The sequence below is a fragment of the Giraffa tippelskirchi genome, chromosome 9 (assembly GCF_054371585.1).
Source record: "Giraffa tippelskirchi isolate mGirTip1 chromosome 9, T2T-mGirTip1v1.2.pri, whole genome shotgun sequence".
Taxonomy (NCBI): domain Eukaryota; kingdom Metazoa; phylum Chordata; class Mammalia; order Artiodactyla; family Giraffidae; genus Giraffa; species Giraffa tippelskirchi.
In genome coordinates this window covers 18,243,733-18,266,564 of record NC_137283.1, presented here as the reverse complement: position 1 = coordinate 18,266,564, position 22,832 = coordinate 18,243,733, and the positions used below count along the sequence as shown (strand labels likewise).

Below are 22,832 nucleotides of genomic sequence, written 5' to 3'. Positions count from 1 at the left end.
TGATACATCTTGTTAGTGATTTTCTTTGTGTATATGAAAATAAATGACCTCTCAATTTTATATCCTGATGCTTTTCCAGCTTTTCCTTACTTTATAGTAGCTTTTTCAAGGATGTATTCTTGAGATAATGTTTCTAATTTCAGTGGAGTTTGTATATTGCTCAAGTTTCAACCAGTGTGTGTTAAAGAGAGACGCTTTTCTTGATGGTGGAAAGCTCAGTGTCTACCAAACCACACCCATCCTACTGATGATAAAAGAGACTCAGGTAGACACCATCAGAGGTGGTAGTGACGGGGGTGCAGATCCTGTGAGCTGAAGAGCTCAGGCCACCTGAAGGTAGAGATGTTCTTCACCACTTGCTGACAAGCTGCTGCTGTAGGAATGGGGCCTGTGTTCCCAGACTGTCTGTCTTTACAAGAAAAGCTAGAAATCTGGACTTAAAAAATAATTCTCCTGATTCTCTAGGTGGCTTTTAAAATACTCTGAGGCAAAACAGAAAGGACATGTTTACAAGTTAAATACACTCCACAAGCCCTCAGTGTATCATATTTGGGAAACAAATGATGTCATTCAGATAAGAAAGAAGCTGGAAGGAAGGATAGATGGGATTTTTGACTTGTTATGGTTGTATTCTGATGACAACGGTCCATATAGTCAAGGCTATGATCTTTCTAGTGGTCACAAATGATTGTGAGAGCTGGACCATAGAGAAGGCAGAACACCAAAGAATCGATGCCTTCAAACTGTGGTGCTGGAGAAGACTCCTGAGAGTCCCTTGAACAGCAAGGAGATCAAACCAGTCAATCTTAAGGGATTCAGGGCCAACACAGATGACCTCATCTCGAAAGTCTTAACTCCATTTGTAGTATAACTTCTTGTTAGGTAGACCCTATCCAAATGCTTTCCCAATAAGGTCATACTCACAAGTTCAGGAGGTTGAGAAGTGGACATATCCTTTGGGACCCACAGTTTAACATACTACAGTGAATTATGTAACCCTGGGTGGCTCAGAGGTAAAGAATCCACCTGCCAATGCAAGAGATAAAGGAGATGCAGGTTTGATTCCTGGTTGGGAAGATCCCCTGGAGAAGGGAATGGCTACCCACTGCAATGTTCTTGTCTGGAGGATCCCATGGAGAGAGGAGCCTGGTCGGCTACAACCCACAGGGTTGCAAAGAGTAGGACAGTACTGAGCGATACACCTATGCACAATGCACAGTGGGTTATAGAAATAGAAGAAGGTATAAAACACATGCTTGTTTTCAGAATATATCATTCTGATTAATCCTCTCAGAAGGAGAGAATGTGAGTTCCCTGCAGTTTTTCCTTGTCAATGTCTTCACCATCTCTCCCCACCCCTCCATCCTCTATTTCCTGTCCTTGCTTCTACTTGTTCATTTCTCTTTCTTTCTCTCCTCCCTCTCCTCTCTCTCTGTCTCCATCTGTCTTTTCTCCTCTTCTTTTTATTTGCTGATTCATTCTTCTTTTAGTGCTGTATCCCTATGATGTGCTAGGAATGGTGTTTCTGTATCATGACCACGTCCTTTCTGAGTCAGAGGCAGACCATGAAGAGCTAAGCACCTCTTGTTTGCAGGTTTCTGCCTAGGAAGCCTTGGGTCCTCCCTGCCAAGTAGACTAACATTGATATTCTGGCCTGCAGTTCATGAGCTGTGTGGATGAGGCAGCGATCAGGGCTACTGGTTACTTTCTGATACCTTGTGAAGCTCGATTAGTACCTGACAGTCTCAGCTTCACCCTGGTCAAGCTGGCAGCTGTGTCCTCTGACCCCCTCTTGACACTCTGATAGTTTTCTTTTTATCTACACATTTGTGAGAGCTTTCTTCCTTCTCAGCTGGAAAGGTCACCTCACAAACATACCGCCTGGGATGAATTATGTGTCTATTGATTTGCACACTCTTGTCTCGACTGCAAATTTCAAGAGTTTAAGGGCAGCACCCCTGTTAAAAGAACAAAGGATCAGATAAAGGTAGTTTTGTAATACCAGCTAAAACCTTGCTCATTATGTCTATGCTGATCTTAGTTTACTTCCAGGATTATAGGAATATTGTTCACCATGTACCCAATGGGATATTTGCTTTAGAATCACCTGCAGATTTAATTTCTGAAATTAAAATTGTCTGTCTAACAAAAGAAGAATTTAATATTAAATATTTCATCAACTCCACATAAAAGAATGATCTTTCTTCCTGAATATAATTTTTACTGTGTTTTCTATGAACTGAAATCATAGTCTTTTAAAACTCAGGTAATTTAACTAATAATAAAGGAATGTCTGTCCAGATCACTTTTCTTCTGAGCTTTCACAAAATGAGAAGAAAATATCAATTGACTGATATGTATCTATATGCCTATATTATTAGATTTACAATTACTCTAATTTCTGCTTCAATTCCTGACTCTCTGTTGCACCTTGGCGACTACACTTAAGTAGCCTGTTCTTTAAAAAGAAATAGGAAAATAATATAAAAAGTGTATATAAGTTCCACAGAATCATTTTCAAAAATGGGAAAGGAGTAGATGAAGGCTTGTCACCCTGCTTATTTCACTTATATGCAGAGTATATCATGCGGAATGCCAGGCTGGAGGAAGTACAAGCTGTAATCAAGATTACCAGGAGAAATATCAATAACTTCACATATGCAGATGACACCACCCTTATGGCAGAAAGCAAAGAAGAACTAAAGAGCCTCTTGATGAAAGTAAAAGAGGAGAGTGAAAAAGTGGGCTTAAAACTCATCACTCAAAAAGCTAAGATCATAGTATTTGTTCCCATCACTTTATGGCAAATAGATGGGGAACAATGGAAACAGTGACAGACTTTATTTTCTTGGACTCCAAAATCACTGCAGATGGTGACTGCAGCCATGCAACTAAAAGATGCTTCCTCCTTGGAAGAAAAGCTATGACCAACCTAGACAGCTTATTAAAAAGTGGAGACATTACTTTACCAACAAAGGTCTGTCTAGTCAAAGCTATGGTTTTTCTTGTATGCATGTGAGAGTTGGACTATAAAGAAAGCTGTGTGCCGAAGAATTGAGGCTTTTGAACTGTGGTGTTGGAGAAGACTCTTGGATCGACTCTCAACCAGTCCATCCTAAAGGACATCAGTCCTGAATGTTCATTGGAAGGACTGATGCTGTAGCTGAAACTCCAATACTTTGGCCACCTGATAGGAAGAACCGACTCATTGGAAAAAACCCTGATGTTGGGAAAGATTGAAGGCGGGAGGAGAAGGGGACAAGAGAGGATGAGATGGTTGGATGGCATCACCAACACGATGGACATGAGTTTGAGTAGGCTCCGGGAGTTGGTGATGGACAGCGAAGCCTGGCGTGCTACAGTCCATGGCGTCACAAATAGGCAGACATGACTGAGCGACTGAACTGAGTCATTTTGCACTACAGCAGAAATCAGCACAACATCATAAATCAATTATACTTCCACAATGGCAAAAAAGATAAAAATAAACAAATAAAAATATAGGTAAAATTGCGAGACTGTAGTAATTGTAATGAAAGGGTGAAAGTGGTTAGTCGCTCAGTCTTGTCTGACTTTGTGACCCCATGGACTGTCCATGGACTTCTGCAATCACGAATATTGGAGTGGGTTGCCATTTCCTCCTCCAGGAGATCTTCCTGATCCAGGGATCAAACTTGCGTCTCCTGTTTTGGCAGGCCAGTATTTTACCACTGTGCCACCTGGGAGGTCCTAGTATCTCCCACAGTTTGCTCATATCCTTGCCCGTTGAGTTGGTGATGCTGTCTAACCATCTCAACCATTGCTGCCTCTTTCTTCTTTGTCTTCAATCTTTCCCAGCATGAGGATGATTGTGAGACCCACCCAATTATATGAATAGTGATTCATATAATTCATTCATATAATCAATAATGATTCACTGCTCTATATGAGAAGAAACACTAGGGTCTGGAATTAGCCAGACATGGACCCAAATTCCTCTCTGAGCCTTAGTTTCTCTAAAGTGTAAATAACCTAAATTTAGCACCTACTTTCTAGGATTTATGTGACACTTAATGAAAAAAAATACATAATGCTTATTGTTTTTCTAATTATAACTATTGGTACGACTTTCTATATAACCAAATGTAAATCTGTGTGACATCAGGATTTTTAACAACTACTTGGGAGACTTATTCATATATTTATTCATTAGATAAACATTTATGCCTTGGTTTATTAGAATTTAGTAGCAATACTAGATAGCATATACATAGAAGATGGTCCATTTATATGTGTTGATTTTGAGGCCAGCTGTCCTGGGATACTGTGTAATGTGAGAATGACTTTGATATTCCTGTTGTTGTTGTTCAGCCGCCAAGTTGTGTCCGACTCTTCCCAACCCCATGGACTACAACACTCCAGGCTTTCCTGTCCCTCACCATCTCCTGGAGTTTTCCCAAGTTCATATCCATTGAATCTGTGATGCCATCCAACCATCTCATCTTCTGTCACTCTCTTCTTCTGCCTTCAATCTTTCCCCGCATCAGGGTCTTTTTCAATGAGTCAAGTTTTCTTCACATCAGGTGGCCAAAGTACTATAGCTTCAGCATCAGTCCTTCCAAAGAGTATTCAGGGTTGATTTATTTTAAGATTGACTGATTTGATCTCCTTGCTGTCCAGGGGACTCTCAAGAGTCTTCTACAGCACCACAGCTCAAAAGCATGAATTCTTCAATGCTCTGCCTTCTTTATGGTCCAACTCTCACATCTGTACATGACTACTGGAAAGACCAAAGCCTTGACTATATGGAGCTTTGTCAGGAAAGTGATGTCTTTGCTTTTTAACACACTGTCTTCTTTCCTGCCAAGATGCAATGATCTTCTAATTTCATGGCTACAGTCACCATCTGCAGTGATTTTAGAGCCCCAGAAGAGGAAATATGTCCCTGCTTCCACCTTTTCCCCTGCTACTTGCCTTGAAGTGATAGGACAAAATGCCATGATTTTAGTTTTTGTTTGTGTGTATATTTTTTAATATTGCCTTTTAAGATGGCTTTTTTATTCTCCTCCTTCAGCTTCATCAAAGAGACTCAATAGTTCCTCTTCACATTCTGCCATTAGAGTGGTATCATACGCATGTCTGAGGTTGTTGATATTTCTCCTGGTGATCTTGATTCCAGCTTGTAATTCATCCAGCCCAGCGTTTCACAGGATGTGCTGTGTATAAATTAAATAAACAAAGTAATGATAAACAGCCTGTTGTACTCCTTTCTCAGTCCTGAACCAGTCAGTTTTTCCATACAAGATTCTAATTGCTTCTTCTTGACCCACATACAGGTTTCTCAACAGACAGGTATATGGTCTGGTATTCACATCTCTCTAAGAGTTTTCCCCAGTTTATTATGATCCACACAGTCAAAGCATTTAGCATAGTCAATGAAAAAGAGGTAGATATTTTTCTGGAATTCCTTTGCTTTCTCTGTGATCCAAACGTTGGCAATTTGATTTCAGGTTCCTCTGCCTTTTCTAAACCCAGCTTGAACATCTGGACATTCTCAATTCATGTAATGCTGAAGCCTAGCTTGCTGGATTTTGAGCATAACTTTACCAGCATGGGAGATGAGTGAAATTGTCTGGTGGTTTGAACATTCTTTAGTATTGCCCATCTTGGAAATTGGGATGGGGATTGACCTTTTCCAGTCCTGTAGTCACTTATAGGTTTTCCAAATATACTGACATATTCTGTGTAGCACTTTAATAGTATCATGTCTTCGGATACCTTCACCTCCACTAGCTTTATTGGCAGCAGTGCTTTCTTAAGGCCCGCTTGACTTCACACTCCAGAATATCTGGCTCTAAGTGAGAGACTACACGATGGTGGTTCCCAGGTCATTAAGATCTTTTTTTATACAGTTGTTCTGTGTATTCTTTTCATCTCTACTTGATCTCTTCTGCTTCATTTAGGTCTTTACTATTTCTGTCCTTTATTGTGCCCATCTTTGGATAAAATGTTCCTTTGATATTTGCAATTTTATTGAAGAGATCTCTAGTCTTACTCTTTCTGTTGTTTTCCTCTGTTTCTTTGCGTTGTTCATTGAAGAAGGCCTTCTTGTCTTTCCTTGCTATTCTCTGGAACTCTGCGTGTAGTTGGGTGTACCTTCCCCTTTCATCTTGGCTTTTTGCTTCTCTTCTTTCCTCAGCTATTTGTAAACCCTCCCCAGACAACCACTTTGTCTTCTTCCTTTTCTTTTTCTTGGGGATGGTTTTGTTTGCAGCCCCCTGTACAGTATTATGGCCCTCTGTCTATACTTCTTCAGGCACTCTGTTCACTAGATCTCACCCCTTGAATCTGTTTGTCGCCTCCACTGTATATTCATAGGGAATTTGATTGAAGTCATACTTGACTAGTTTAGTGGTCTTCCCCAGTTTCTTTAGTTTAAGCCTGAATCTTGCTATGAGGCTGATGATCTGAGCCACAGTCAACTCCAGGTCTTGTTTTTACTGACTGTGTTGCTGCATCATCAGCTTCAAAGAATGTAATCATTGATAAAAAATAAATAAATAAATAAATGTCCCCAGTGACAAGGAATGTACTATCTCCATGACTTTAATGAATATTTGTGGAATAAATGAATATTTTTACTGAAAAAAAAAAAAAGAATGTAATCAATCAGATTTCAGTATTGACCATTTAGTGATATCCATGTGCAAAGTTGTCTCTTGTGTTGTTGGGAGAGGGTGTTTGCTATGACCAGGGCATTCTCTTGGCAGAAACCTGTTAGCTTTTACCCTGTTTCATTTTGTACCCCAGGACCAAACTTGCCTGTTATTCCAGGTATCTTGACTTCCTACCTCTGCATTCCAATCTCCTATGATGAATAGAACATAGTTTTTTGATGCTAGTTTTAGGAAGTCTTCTAGGTCTTCATAGAACTCATCACCTTCAGCTTCTTTGGCATTGGTGGCTGGGCCATAGACTTGGATTACTGTGATATTGAATGGTTTGCCTTGGAAATGAACTGAGATCATTCTATCGTTTTTAAGGTTGCACCCAAGTACTGCATTTCAGACGCTTTTTTTGATTATGAGGGCTACTCCATTTCTTCTATGGGATTCTTGCCCACAGTAGTAGATATAATGAATTAAATTCACTCATTTCCGTCCATTTTAGTTCACTGATTCCTAAGATGTCAATTATTTACTTTTGCTATCTCGTGCTTGACCACACCCAATTTACCTTGATTCACAGACCTAACTTTCCAGGTTCCTATGCAATATTGTTCTTTACAACATCAGATTTTACTTTCACCACCAGACACAATCCACAATTGAACATTGTTTCCACTTTAGCCCAGTCACTTCATTCTGGGGCTGTTGGTAACTCTCCTCCACTCTTTTCAGTAGCTTATTGGACACCTTCCAATCTAGGGGGCTTGCCTCATCTTTCGATGTTAGATCTTTTTACCTTTTTATACAGTTCATTGAGTTCTCATGTCTAGTATACTGGAGTGGTTTGCCATTCCCTCCTCCAGTGAATCATGTTTTGTCAGAACTCTCCACTATGACCCATCTGTCTTGGGTGGCCCTACACAGCATGACTCATAACTTCATTGAGTCACACAAGCCCTTCTGGAATTCCCTTGCTTTCTCTGTGATCCAGCCACGACAAGGCTGTGATCCATGAAGGGGATATTCCTAAGGCATAGCTATTCCATGTGAATAAATGTCCTGTCTCTGCTCTTATCTGCCCCTCTGTTTTCCATTTTTTTTCCCACCTACGTATCTACTCTCTCTAGGAAGCCCTCTCTGACTCCCTAACGCAGTTCTGTCTCTGTGCTCCCAAAACGCCATGTACCCTTCTTTCATAGAAGCCATCTTAGTTGTAATTTTATATTTATTGAAATGGTGCTTGTTAAATGTACCTTCTCTATCAGACTGGCTCTTAATCTCATGAAGGACCATGTATGTTTTAATCCCAAGGTCTGTAAGTACAAAGAAGAATGCCTGTCACAGGGTAGGTGCTCCATAAATGTTTAACAGATGAGTGTGTTTACTGAAGAACCAACAGTTCGTATTTTACTGGAGCAGGCACAGGGCTGAGTGCTTTACAAATAGTGGATTGTAAAGACCCACAGACCTGTAGCAGGTCTCCTATGGGTTAGCAGTTCCAGTCTCTAGAAAACCACCCAAAAGCCAGTTTGTGCTATGTTGGTACCTGGCTAGGGGCTCTGAGTTTTCCTTGAAGGCTATGAGCCTTCAGAAGAGGTAATGAACATGTGATCAAAACTGGGGTCTGGCTGCTTGCCACTCAAAAGCCAATAAAGAGGTACACCTGGTGAAAAGAAAAGTTTGCTTTATTTCAGAGGCCAGCAACCAGGGCCAAGGGCAGACTTGTGTCCAAAGGTCAACTCCTCCACTGACAATCAGTGGGCAAGAGCTTTTAAAGGGAAGTTTCAGGGGTGCACAGGCAGAAGAGGGGCTACATGTAAAAACAACGGTGTCAGCTCTTGACAGTCGTCTTCAAGTTGATCATGCCATTGTCTGATAGTGTCATCTCAATTGTTTTGAGTACAGTTAATCTTTAGTTCCAGAGTCAATTTCATCCCATTTTGTTGAGGCCAGTTCTCAGAACTGTGGCAGCGTATGTCATGGCTACACTCTGGTCATCATATAATTAACTTCTTCCACATGGTGGGGGGTTCATTATCTGCAAGACAGCTCACAGGAGGTGGCTCAGAACATTATCTGTAACCCTTGAGGAGGAACTAAAGGCTCTTGATTTTGTTTAATGACTAAACTGTTATTATTTTGTCCTGCTTGACTGTTTTCCTTTCCTTCTGCATTTTCTCACTTCTCTGATTAAACTTACTCTTTGGGTAAAGTTCTTCTACAGCCAAAAGCAGGCAAAGGACATGAGGTGAGAAGAACCATAGGGTCCCACTCCATTTCAAAGGCACAAGGCTGTTTCAGGTTAGCTTCTTAGAATCACTAAAACATTGCACCTGGATGAAAATTCCTGAGGTGGGGAGTCCAGGGCATTAACTGGAGACATGGGTGAGGAACACAGTCTTTGAGGCTGCAGAGGAGCTCCAGGCAGCAATGGAGCAAAGACACTAGGAAAATTCACTCATAGGTCATTCAGCACCCTCCACCTCCCCCCAGCCATCTACAGGCCACGGGAGGCAAAGCAGGGCTCCTGCGATGCTGAGCAAGGTATGGTATGAAGCAGAAGTCTCAACTGCAAAATGAAGACCCTGGCATCAAAACCAGGGCAAACAAACATAGACTGTTTGTTGAGAAGGTAACAACGCTGAGAGTTAACAAATTGGGCTGAATCCACTTGAATCCCAGCTCTGGAGACTCCGGAGTTGTTCTCGAGCTCTGCTTCTCACAATCTGGGCAACAAGAGCGACACCTGGAGCTTGGTAAACACCCAGGATTGGAGAAGCCCTGCTTCTCAAAACCCGAGCTTCGTGCACAGCACCTGGGGCTTGTTAAAATGGCAGCCTCTTTGGTTTCACGCAGAACCTCCGCATCTTACGAAATGCCCAGCAAAGATGGTCGCTGACTCCTGGCGGGCATGAAAACCAAATTCAGCCTACAAGTGAGTCCCTGCTGTGAGAAAGAAGCTGAGAGTGAACTTGATGTGTGAGGAAAAGGCCGCAGTTGAGACTAGGAAAGCCTGCTACTCACCCACTTTCTGTTAGAGTGCAGGCTTTGTAGGACTCGTTGGTTCTCACTTAGAGAGAGACTTCTCATGCTCGCCAGCGTGTTCTCTAGCTGCCTCCTGGTCCCTCCTGACCCAGCATGTCTGTGCATTTCTAGCAGATAACAGGCTGAAGAGAGAGGTGTTTTGAAGTGATGGACTTTTTCAGTGATGAGGATTCCTCTGAAGATGTTTTCTTCTGAGCTGGGGAAAGTAGGTATGGATGCGATGATTTGAGCCATTTTGGAAGTTGCTCTTCTCTGTCTGGTTTGAGGCTCAGACCTGTGGCGTGTGGCCAGTGAGTTTATTTCTATTTGTGTTCTTTTGAGGCTGCGTCTTCCTTAAGGGTGTGTTGTTCAGGACTCAGGGTGCTGTGCCGAGGCAGGGGCGTTTCACTTTGTCTGTGGCTGCAGAAATAAACCACCTCAACTATCAGTGATGGAGAAGATGAGTCACCCCGGTTCTGCAACCGGGGCCGCTCCCAGCCGAGTGGTTCTGCTGCAGTCAGCAGCAGGGGTGCGAAGTCCGCAGAGGCTTGGCTGAAAGGGTTGGGGTCTGGCTGGGCTCCTCTCTTTCCACGTAGTTTCCTGTCCCCAAACATTCCTGTTAGAGCCTGGTAGCTGGATTCCAAGCAGGAGACTCTCACAAGGAGGGGCGCGGCGAGGAAAGAGTTTTCCAGACTATTAGCATCGCACATGCCAATGGCCCGTGAACAAAGAAGCCACCTACATAAGAGGGGATGTCACAAGGGCGTGAAGCTTAGGAGGCCAGTGCCACTGTTGCTCCCTCCTTCTCGGGTGGAGGGGCAAAGATGGAGAGAGAAAGGAAAGTTTAGTCACCTGTGTGAGTGGATGTACGTATTTACATGACCAAGGGTGTGTGTGTAGTATTCCTGGAAACTTTGGGGGACTCACCTGTGTTTTCCCCAAAGATTCCCTTTATTTAGAAATTGTCATTTTACTGAACAGTCATTTGGTCTCAGGGTTATGGGAGAACAGTGAGGCATGAGGGGACTTCCAGAAGACTCATGAATCTGTCAGTACTGAGATCAGGGTGAGATCAGATGCTATAGCTCGATTACCTCAAATAGATGAAGTCAGGAGCATAGGAAGACTGGATATTGGGTCAAGGATCGTGTTCTGACAACACCCTAGAAAATAAGCAAGATGTAGACTATTCTTTTTATTTTCCCTAAAATATTATGCAATCTCCTTTTTTCTTTGCTGTTTCTTTGTCTCATTTACTTATTTCAAGTTTTCCAATTATAGTAGGGTTACTGTTTATTGAGCCAGGAAGATAGTGGTGGGTAACATTAAATCAATGTGCTCCTCTTGTGAGATTTAGTTGGGAGCTTCCTCCCCACCTTAGGGCTTTAAGTAAGTTTAACTTTGAATGATTTAATTAACATGAAAATAAATCCACCTTCTGTGGTTCTTGATCTTAAAATCAGTGAGTTTCCAAAGTCTTAGCGTGGCTAGAAACAAGATGCTGTGAGGAAAACAGGCCATGCAGTCTTCATTTTAGAGGTAAATGAAAGGGAAATAAGACCACTCCAGCCTGCACCTGTTCATGTTTCCATGACTTACTGAGATTTGTGGAGTTGGGATTCAATGCCCGCTCTTCTGATCCTGAATCCAATCTGATTCTTGCAGGACCATTGGACCATTTAAGGCTGAACCATACTAAAGAGGTAGCTAAAGATTTCCTAGGGACTTATACTCTCAAGTCTGTTCACCTAATGGTCTTCATAAACAGCTTTACACTTATGTTGGGGTCAGTTTACCTATGATCTCTACATAAACTTACTTTTTGACTGAAAAGTCAGTTCCATAATGGATCCTTACTAAATGCAGAAAGGTTCTTAGAATGATAATCACAGGTCATAACTCACCTGATTAGGGGTGCAGAATATGGCATAATGATTGACCTTCGGCATGTTGCTATTTCTTCTCATATGAATATATTAAGTTGCTAAGTCACGTTTGCTCTTTGTGACTCCATGCACTATAGCCTGCCAGGCTCCTCTGTCCATGGGATTCTCTAGGCAAGAATACTGGAGTGGGTTCCCATTCCCTCCTCCAGGAGATCTTACCAACCTAGGGATTGAATCCTTAGTCGTCTGTATTACAGGTAGATTCTTTACCATCTGAGCCACTAGGGAAATCCTTATTTCTTCTAAGGCTCTGTTTTTTCACTGGCATAATGCAAGTGATAGCAGCTGCCACACAGGTTGTTAAGAAAGAAGGACCTTTCATTTCTCAATGAATGAAAGAAAGAACCTCTGTCAGGCAGGGTCTGGTCCATAGTAAGTACGGAAATGATCACTTATTATCTCGGTGATGATAAAGATGCTTTGTCCCTGGTCTAGTTCCCAAGAGGCACAAGGAGTGCTGTGGTCATCATATTATTGCTAAGATCTGTAACTCAGATTTCACTGTGAAATGTCATTTGTCTGTCACGCATCTGCCTGACAGAATGGAGTAAAGATTTAGCCATGTGTGTTGGCATTAGAATTTTTCACCTTTTTCTTATTCTTTTTTTTTTTTTTTTTGATTGACACACAAGAGCAAGCATCCAGTCCACTAAGACAAAGAATAACTATTACTGATATTTTTATTTCCAAATGTTCCAGCAGTGCCCCACAAGCAATGACCTTTTCATTTAACTCTGTTTAGGGTTTGATGCCTATTTTACATCCCGCACGCTTGAAAACAACCGAAGAAACGTATGGTTTGCCGAATACTGGGAGGAAAACTTCAACTGCAAGTTGACGATTAGTGGGTCAAAGAAAGAAGACACAGATCGCAAATGCACAGGTAATCTCATTCTCGTTGTCCTTCTCCTGTTACTCTACGTGGCCAGCATTGAAATTTCTGTAGAGCTGACAGAAGGAAGCTTGGCTGGAGACAAATTGAAAAAGTAAATTGAATTTTACTAGATTGTTCAGAAAATGGAACAGGAGCATAAGTCTTTCAGGACAAAAGCACTACAGACAAGAATATATTCTCTTCTGCCTGTCCATCTAGTGATAATTGACATTTTCATTGATTCTTTGAATTCAAAAGGGGTCACGTTGCCTTGAATGCTCTTGCTGATAAATATTAGTTCATGTTGTAGCCAGGAGTATAAAGTCATTTTCACAGAGTCTTAAATCTCTCACCAATTCCATATCAGCATCAGAATGAACTGTCAGCAGAGACATGACTAAAAGTGCTAAAACAACATATTTGATGAAGGAAACAAAGTGTACATTGGGGTTAGAGAAATGAGGATTTCAGTGGATTTTCGTAATGTCCAGATTGAGTTACCTGTTATTTAAAATATGCTTTAAGATACTAAGCCTCATATGTAACCTTATATAAGTATTCTAAATAAGAAGCACAAGTGTTTACCATTTATTTACGTGTAGTCCATAATCAGAAAGCAGAATCATATATTTATTCATGGTTTCATTCACAAATATGTATTGAGTGACTCCTTTCTACTCATCACCGTGCCAGGTACTCCTGATCCGATGGTGAGTAAACCAAGTAAGTAAACCATGCTTTATGCTGCTAGAGAAAGTAGGGGAAAAAATCAACATTATTCCAGTGACCTTTCTATGAATACGTAATTATAAACTGTAATAAATATTCTAAGGGTGTATGGGCATATAATCAAGGAATTTTACTCATCTTAAAGGTAGAAGCTCTCTCTAAAGATGAATAGACACTGGCTGGTTAGGAATGGAGAAGAACAGACTGGAGAGTGTCTGAGAGAGGAAGAGCATGGGACGGGGCTCATAGCAGGAGAAATTATGGTGCCTCAGAGGACTTGAAAAGCAGAAAAACATGCTCTCAAGAGAATAGGACCAATGTATGAGGCAAGCCTGGATGTATAAGGATATGGACAAAGGAATAAGCTGTGATGGGAGGTGTTGATTTGGGTCTTTATCCTTCGGATACTGGAAATTGTGGGAGATCTTGCACAAGGGTGTAGCGTGTCCTGCCATCTTACCACCTAGCCCTCTTTTAAATAACATTCACCAATTTTGTGCATAAGTGGACTTCAACATGTGCAATGATGACCTTGAGGTAGCACAAACCCTGAAATGTCTTTAGTGTGGTCAAGAAAGAGACCTTCATATTGTATACACTCATGAGTAGTTTTTCTCTGCAATGTAAGTCTTCAAATATTGGCCATCCAGATATTACAGATTCACCTATTCAGCAAACTTCTATTAATGAAGTGTAATGCATATTGAGCACAGTACTAAAATACCATGAGTGGTGTGAGGATGCTGAAATTTAGACCTTTTCCTCAGGAGGTTTTTTTTTTTTTTTTGATGTGTGTATGCATGTGAAGAAGGGGAGATAAGATATAAATAGAGACATGAGTTACAATAATGATTTGAAAAATCTGTATAATACACAACTAGATGTATGACTCAGTTAACTAGAATATCAGATTAACCACATTCTCTAGACCATAGTGTGTAACAACTTTGTTGTCAGTAATAGGATCCTTATAACGTTGTGGGGGGTTGGGGAGGAAAAAAAAATTAATTCAATGTTGACCAGACCTAGGTGACACAAAGCTTTCAAGTGGAAACCGAAAAATAAGTTTGACATGTGGATAATTTGTCTCTATGACAGGGGACATCCAAATGTGCTAGAAATATCTAAATGATTGATGACAGTTTTCTGGCTCTTTCTGACATTTGATGTTTTGTAGAGTCTGAAAGGGGGACTAAATGCTCTGATGGCCATTAGGATCATTCTCAGGCCCATCTCCAGTCTGTGTAGACACTCTAACCAGACTGTTTTGTCTGCAGTCATATTTTAGTGCTCATTATCGAGAGTTTAAGTTTATAAAAACATGCAAGCTCCTTATCCAAACCACTACCTTCAGAAATAGAAACAGCAGTGTTTATGTTTTCATATCATGCTTCCTCCATGCGAAGAATCTGTGATCACATCTGCTGAATTACCTGTGACCCAAAATTCTGTAAATATCTTCTCTTTTCTTACTTACCACTTCCCTCGCAGTAGAAGGCACCATCCTGTGTGAAGGTAGATGGTACCACTATCGGTGTGTCTTTCGTTCTTCCCATTATTGGCTATAAGAACATGGGTGGTCTGTGTCTGTTGTTATTTCTTATACTTTCTTTGTCCAAATTCAACTAAACTTGTATTTTCTTTGAAAGTATTCCCAAAATACTATTTCAAAAATCCTGACACTGTGGAACTTGGAAGTGGAAAAATAGGGGAAAGGACAGATTGAGATTTGCTAGATCACAGGGAATTTTATTTTTTTCTAAATGGAGCAAAATGACATAATAGATTGTATTAATGAGAATTCTTGCATTGAGAAATTGTTTTAATGAAAGAAAAGAGTGGATGGGAGAAGGAAGCCATTGGTGCACTTAAGGATGTGGGGCGATGTAAGGGAAAACTTGTGTTGGTATCAGATTTTGAAGAACCAAGAGAATGTGCACGTGGGGAAGAAGCAACCAGAGGCAGGGGCAGGCTGAATCATCTGGCAGTGCAGAGAGTGCAGTTAGTAGATGTCTTGATCTGAGGACTGCAGAAAACAGCCCCCTTCACATATCTCTCTGTGACTGGTCTCTGCTGAAGAAGAAAGTCTTGAAATATTCATTCCTAGTATTCGGACACAAACTAGCATGCACACCTTTTTTTTTCCCTGGAATATATAGCCTCTTTAGCCATCATGAGCTACTTATTATCTATTATCTCCAAGTAGTCTTGGATCATTCAAGATCATTGCATAAGTTATCTGGTCAGATGAGCCTTAAAGATGAGGTGTGGGATCCATAACTGTTTAGAGAGAGAAAGTCCCTGAGATCAGGGGAAAACAGTGAGTTCTAAAAAACCCGAGATGGTACAAAGTCACAAAAAGGAGAATAATTGTTAAACAAAAAATTATCATTAAAAAAACTGTGTATGCTTTATAATTTAACATCGGGTTACTTGTGCGTAGATTCTTATAGGAACTTACGTGAACAACCATGTAATTCTATTCCTGTGAATTTTCCATATGCTCTTAAAGTTACGTTCAAACAAGGAAAGCTACCACATTCTTCAGTTTTTAAGCAAATCCCAACTTTCCCTGATACCCAGTTCCAAGATCTCTCAACCCTGAGATCTGGACATTCTTCATGCTACCTTCCCTGGAGGTTGCCTAATTGTCACTGATATAAATTAAGACTCGCCAGGGACTCATCCTGCTTGTTGGTTGTCTTGGCTGCCCTTCCCCAAGGGGTCATGTCCTTGAGGAGATGTGTTGGTGTTTTAAGCTGTCAAACAAAACACAAACTCTACCTGACAGGTACTAATGCCATTCATGCTATTTTGTGGAAGAGTTCCATCTCCTTATGCATGTAGTGGCAGCTACACACACACAATAGAGGAAGTAATTTTAGATAGTTCATTATAGATTATGTGTCACATATGAAAAGAAAGATCAGATGTGATACTTTTTTCAGGTTAAATATATACTCTGCCAGCCCCGCCCCACTGGGTAAGTGTTCACCCTTAATGCTCACCAGTATGTTGGTGACACAGAGACCAAGCCAACATATGATCTCTTTGGGAATAGTATGTTTTTGTGGAGATACCAAGGTCAAAGGAAGTAGGAAAAAACATAGATGAAGTGATGTGTCTACATAAGAGATTGAGGCCATCTTGACATCAGAAAAATCACTCTACCAAAATGGTTGTGAAACTGTCTGTCATGAAAGAGGCTAGGACTGTGTTCTAGGGCTGTATCTTCATATTCCTGTGGGAGATTGGAAAATATTGCTTAACCTCTCACAGCCTTTCCTCACCTTTGAAATGGGAATAAGAAAAGTTTACATCCAAAGTTATTGTGGGGATTAAATTAGAGCACTCAAACAGGGGATCTAAAATGACATCATTACATAGTAATAGCTCAGTAATGGGAAGTGTCTGCTGTTCTGGGCTGAAAGCAGTTACCTGGGATGTAGGGGTGGCGGGTCATGAAGATCCTATTTCCTTCTGTCTGTCCTATGGAAAATCAGTGTGTATATCAAATTCTAACAGGAAAATAAAGTCAAGGATTTGAATAAGCATGTATGTATACATAGGAGATTCTCACTGGAGTGTACATTGCACAGCAATGCACAGAGGCACTGAGAAGTTTGTAGGCAGGCACCGTTCAACTTTGTTATAGATGGGATGGTGGAATGAGGCGCAAAGATGATGGAATTTCAGCACCAGAAGGACTTCCCTGGTGACTCAGATTGTAAAGAATCTACCTTCAATGAAGAAGACCCGGGTTCAATACCTGGGTCAGGAAGATCCCCTGGAGATGGGAATGGCAACCCACTCCAATATTCTTGTCGTATTTTAAGGCTCACACAGACATTTTTCCAGCTAACATTATCGTCCTGCCAAATGTCACTTTGTAAATACTGATTCATCAGAATTATCTCTTTGTTGAAAAGAAGGAACTCAGCATTTAGAAATCCATCATGCCATGAAGGGATAATTTGACTTAGAGATTTGTTCTTCTTTTGAGATGACAGAGGAAGAATAAATTGGTGACATATTTTTTTGTATTGTTTTGTGGCAAAAATCTAATGTATTCCAATTTCAATTGGAATATAATTGAAATGTATTCCAATTCCATGTCTGGAATTCAGTCAGACATGACTGAAGAGACTTAGCCCACACACACACTTTTAAGTCACACAACAGGCAAATTTAGTTTCAATCTGAGTCACTAATATACCAATATTTACTATGGACGTATATCAGGGGCCAAAGAGTATACTTTGGTAAATGTCCACGTTTTGGGAGGCCAGTATCCTTAAGCTGTGCTTACACCTTACTTGTCAAAATTAATAGTTTAAGTAAAGGCCACTCTACTGGGAATGGGAGGTGGCAAAACCCTATTAAGAAATGCTGTTAGTGAAAATGTATTAAAGATCTAAATGTAAGATAAGAAACTATAAAACTCCTAGAGGAAAGCAGGCAAAACACTCTGACATAAATCACCACAGGATCCTCTATGACCCACCTCCCAGAATATTGGAAATAAAAGCAAAAATAAACAAATGGGACCTAATTAAACTTAAAAGCTTTTGCACAACGAAGGAAGTTATAAGCAAGGTGAAAAGACAGCCTTCAGAATGGGAGAAAATAATAGCAAACAAAGCAACTGACAAAGAATTAATCTCAAAAATAGACAACAGCTCATGCAGCTCAATACCAGAAAAATAAACGACCCAATCAAAAAATGGAACTGAAGAACTAAACACACATTTCTCCAAAGAAGACATACAGATGGCTAACAAACACATGAAAAGATGCTCAACATCACTCATTATCAGAGAAATGCAAATCAAAACCACAATGAGGTACCATCTCACGCCAGTCAGAATGGCTGCCATCAAAAAGTCTACAAACAATAAATGCTGGAGAGGGTGCAGAGAAAAGGGAACCCTCTTACACTGTTGGTGGGAATGCAAACTAGTACAGCCACTGTGGAGAACACTGTGGAGGTTCCTTAAAAAAATGAAAATAGTACTGCCATATGACCCAGCAGTCCCCCTGCTGGGCATACACACTGAGGAAACCAGAAATGAAAGAGACACATGTACCCCAGTGTTCATCACAGCAGTGTTTACAATAGCTAGGACATGGAAGCAACCCAGACATCCATCGGTAGATGAATGGATAAGAAAGCTGTGGTACATATACACAATGGAATATTACTCAGCTATTAAAAAGAATGCATTTGAATCAGTTCTAACGAGGTGGATAAAACTGAAGCCTATTATACAGAGTGAAGTAAGTCAGGAGGAAAAACACCAATAGAGTATACTAATGCATATATATGGAATTTAGAAAGATGGTAACGATGACCCTGTATGCAAGACAGCAAAAAAAGCACAGATATAAAAACAGTCCTTTGGACTCTGTGGGAGAAGGTGAGGATGGGATGATTTGAGAGAATAGCATTGAACATGCATATTATCATATGTGAAATAGATCACCAGTCCAAGTTTGATGCATGAAACAGGCCACTCAAAGCTGGTGCACTGGGACAACCCTGAGGGATGGGATGGGGAGGGAGGTGGGAAGGGGGTTCAGGGTGGGGGACACATGTACACCCATGGCTGATTCGTGTCAGTGTATGGCAAAAGCCATTACAATGTTGTAAAGAAATTAGCCTCCAGTTAAAAAATGAAAGAATACTGGAGTGGGTAACCATTCCCTTCTCCAGGGGATCTTCCTAGCCCAGGAATCAAACCCAGGCCTCCTACATTGTAGGCAGATTCTTTGCTGTCTGAGCCACCAGGGAAGCCTATTCCAATATAAAATAAAAAGTTAAAAAATAAAATTTCCTTCCCATATGTTAAAAAAAAAATACTGCTAGAGTAAAGCATGCGTTTCTCAAGTCTTTTATTTTTACCTGGGACCCAGGCCCAGGAGAGTCTATATAATTTGTTAACTATCAGGACAAAGGAATTACACTAAAGTAAGTTAAATTCTCTGAGAATATATGGGGCATCGGGAGAGGAAGGATTTGATTCTACTAATTAGTTTTCCCTGTCATTTTATTATTCTATTCTGAATTGACCTTTAATAGTTATAGAGATGTTGTATTGTGATTCCTCATTTAGTCAGCATGATTAAGGAATCCACATTAAAATGCTATAGACAAATAATGTCTTACTCTTGTTGCTCTAAGACTTTTTGAAGCCATTTTGATGAGAAGTAAAGTAAAATGTATTTTTATTCTTTTTGCTTTGTTAAACTAAGGTTCAATGCAGATTAATTATCATTTAATCTGCATAGAGCCTCCATTATGGATTGGATTGTGTGTTAATATGTTTCTTTGTTAATTTTTTGATTCTCTTCCTCTTCTCTGAACATCAACATCTCGTTTGATGTCTCTTGCTACCATCACCCCTAAGTCTTCCCCTCCCTCCCTCCACAGAGATTGGTTTCTATCTGTGTGGAAACTGGAAGTATGAACTAGATTATTAGAATTTTTATATGTTGTCATTCATTTTAAAATGAATATTAAATGTGTATTAAATGTCTCAGAATCATCTCAGAATGGCTTTGTGGGTATAGTACAGCATTTTATAGCAACTCTTTGGGTGAATTTACTAAGAAAATTTAGCTAGATGAAATGGTAATCACTCTAGTATTACCCAAATTAGAATTACCTGAATGTCACATCTGAAGTCATCATTGTTCTTAGAAAACATACTTTAGATACTTTTTGGAATAGAAGTGTTGAATAAAAATCCCACATTCATAAAAGATGATTATAGGTATGACTTTGGGTCCCTGTATGTACTAGGTGACAAAAAGACTTCAGTGGAGCATTTAATCATATGAAAGGCCATGCTGATTCTGTGGCTTTACTATTAATTCAATTAGATATGAAAGTTTGTCTTTCTAAAGGAATTTTAGAAGAAAAGGGTAGCCTGATTTAAGTGGACATCTTTCATCAAATATGTCAGTTATGGCACTAGCTAAATTTGAAAGAAGCTAAGTGGCACATGGTAAGGCTGCTTCTGAGAGCGGTGATCACTGCACCCTCTCCTACAGCCAAGTTACAGAAAATACAACTCAGGGCCACAAAACCAGTAGTGCAAAAATATCACTTTGATTGTTTTCTGTCATTTTGTTTTTGCACCTCCATTCCAGTTATGTGTAAAAGTTTAACCAGTCTTTTTAGAGTCCCTCCTTCGTACACATCAGTGTAGTTGAGACTTAGTTACAGAGGACTCTCTGAAGGTGGGGGCACTGGAGTTGTCTGGGAGGTCCCTTTGCTCTGGGCCTTTGACATTTCCCTTGACTTCCGCCCGCCCGGGAGTCCATCCCCAGGGACGTGGTACTGTCTCTTAGGAGTGGAGATGTAGAGGTGAGCACAGCATGGTCTCTTGGCCCAGCCTCAGGGCTTCTCCGGACTCAGCTCTGATCATGATGGCTTGTCCAGCCCTCCTGAGGCTGCGAGGTGGGAGGGCATGGAGCTGAGGACTCTTTCTAGGGGTACACAACCCCCTTAAACTTAGAGGCTTCCACTCAGTCCCTTTGTTTTCATCTTCTATCCCTGACTGTCTTTAGTAGGGGCTGATGGAGAATGCTAACTTAGGTCCAGCCATGTCCTTGTAATTCTTTAGCATGTGGCAACCCTATATATCTTCTACCATCCAGGACTCCAGCCTCTGAAGCTCAGAGCTTTATATTGACCACATGATGTGAACTCAAATCAATCTTTTTTTTTCTTTTTCTGTATTCTGTTATAAACTTCTTAAAAGCAATGGATAAGAGCTTCGGAGCTTTCAATGACATATAAATATATAAGGATATTACTGCCAGGCTCCTCATTCCAGGCAAGAGTACTGAAGTGGGTTACCACGCCCTCCTCCAGGGCATCTTCCTGACCCAGGGATCGAACCTGCATGTCCTGCATTATAGGCAGTTTCTTTACAGCTGAGCCCCTACCTTAGCAAGAATATTGCCGGAGAGCACTATATCCATACAAGCAAAGTTAGAAGAGTCATGGATGCAAGCCAGGTCCTTGTGTTTACTAAACAGTGCGGGTGTAGCACTAACTTCATAAAGCTCATTTTCCCAAGTCTTGACCAGATGTGTAAGGTAGAGGCTAGCTGCCTTCAGCCTTCTCAAATAGACGTGTATAGATGGACTCTGCAGAAAAATGGGTTCTTCTTTCTGCCACTGATCCTCCAAAGCATGAAAAGGGTTCTCCAGCATACACCATTGTACTTCAGGCCGTACAACTCACCAGGGGATGGACGGAGCTAGATTGAATTCTGTGCAGAATCAGGCGGATCGTGGAACACCATATTGAAAGCCCAGGGGGATCCAGGCAAAAACCATTTCCATAAATGGTAGAAGGGTGATTATTCTAGCTGTGTGTCATTTCTTTCTCATAAGCTTCAATAGGCGATGGCTTTAAAAACTGGAGTTACGGCTTTGCGACATTTTGTAAACTCTGTCAGGCTACACAGTTAATGAGAAGGAATTCCCAAATAAGGGGAATTAATGCATCGGTGTCATCTCAGGAACAGTCCTTGTAAACAAAGTGCCTCTTCTAAGCAATAGAAGTATTATAAATTGGCTGCTTAGACTCATTCTAGTAGGTATAAGAAAGGGCTGTTGCATGACTTACCAAGTGTCATCAAGAAAATTAGACTGGAATATAGTTTTCCTTTGGAGGCATTTCTAGTAATACAAGTCCCCCCCACCTTTTACTCCTTCTAAAGAGAAATATTGGTACTAAAAGCATTTTAGGCTTTTACAATGTGTGCAGCATCATATTCATTTTTTCTGCTGCTGCTGCTAAGTCCCTTCAGTTGTGCCCGATTCTGTGCGACCCCATAGACGGCAGCCCACCAGGCTCCTCCGTCCCTGGGATTCTCCAGGCAAGAACACTGGAGTGGGTTGCCATTTCCTTTAAATGTGCTCACAAAATAAACATCTACCATTTATATTAACCCAGATAGAACTCTCCAGGGGTACTTCTAACTTTGTTTTAGTGTTTCCAGTCACACCTGGTTAGGTATCTGGTGAACACGTGGGGAGGCTTCGTATTTCCTCATTTTCAAATAGCGTGTGTTTGCCCTCCTGGTGTCCAGTTCAGTCAGTTCAGTCGCTCAGTCGTGTCCAACTCTCTGCGACCCCATGAATTGCAGCACGCCAGGCCTCTCTGTCCATCACCAACTCCCGGAGTTTACCCAAACCCATGTTCATCGAGTCGGTGATGCCATCCAGCCATCTCATCCTCTGTCGTCCCCTTCTCCTCCCGCCCCCAATCCTACCCAGCATTAGGGTCTTTTCCAATGAGTCAACCCTTCGCATGAGGTGGCCAAAGTATTGGAGCTTCAGCTTCAACATCAGACCTTCCAATGAACACCCAGGATTGATCTCTTTTAGGATGGATTGATTGGATCTCCTTGCAGTCCAAGAAACTCTCAAGAGTCTTCTCCAACACCACAGTTCAAAAGCATCAATTCTGTGGCGCTCAGCTTTCTTCACCGTCCAACTCTCACATCCATACATGACCACTGGAAAAACCATAGCCTTGACTAGACGGACTTTTGTTGGCAAAGTAATGTCTCTGCTTTTAAACATGCTATCTAG

The 22,832-nt window shown here is 41.0% G+C and overlaps 1 protein-coding gene across 8 annotated transcripts in view; it reads left to right on the top strand.

Moving 5' to 3' along the window:
* Nucleotides 1–22,832, top strand: part of GRM7 (glutamate metabotropic receptor 7) — an 896,695-nt gene that overhangs the window by 542,363 nt on the left and 331,500 nt on the right. For all 8 annotated transcript variants that reach the window (XR_014064798.1, XR_014064797.1, XR_014064795.1 and 5 more), the window contains one exon: nt 12,360–12,500. Coding sequence is in view for 4 of the 8 variants with exons in the window: in XM_081528173.1 (XP_081384299.1) it covers nt 12,360–12,500 (141 nt within the window). In the remaining 4 variants the exon portion in view is untranslated. The remainder of the gene's footprint in view (nt 1–12,359; nt 12,501–22,832) is intronic.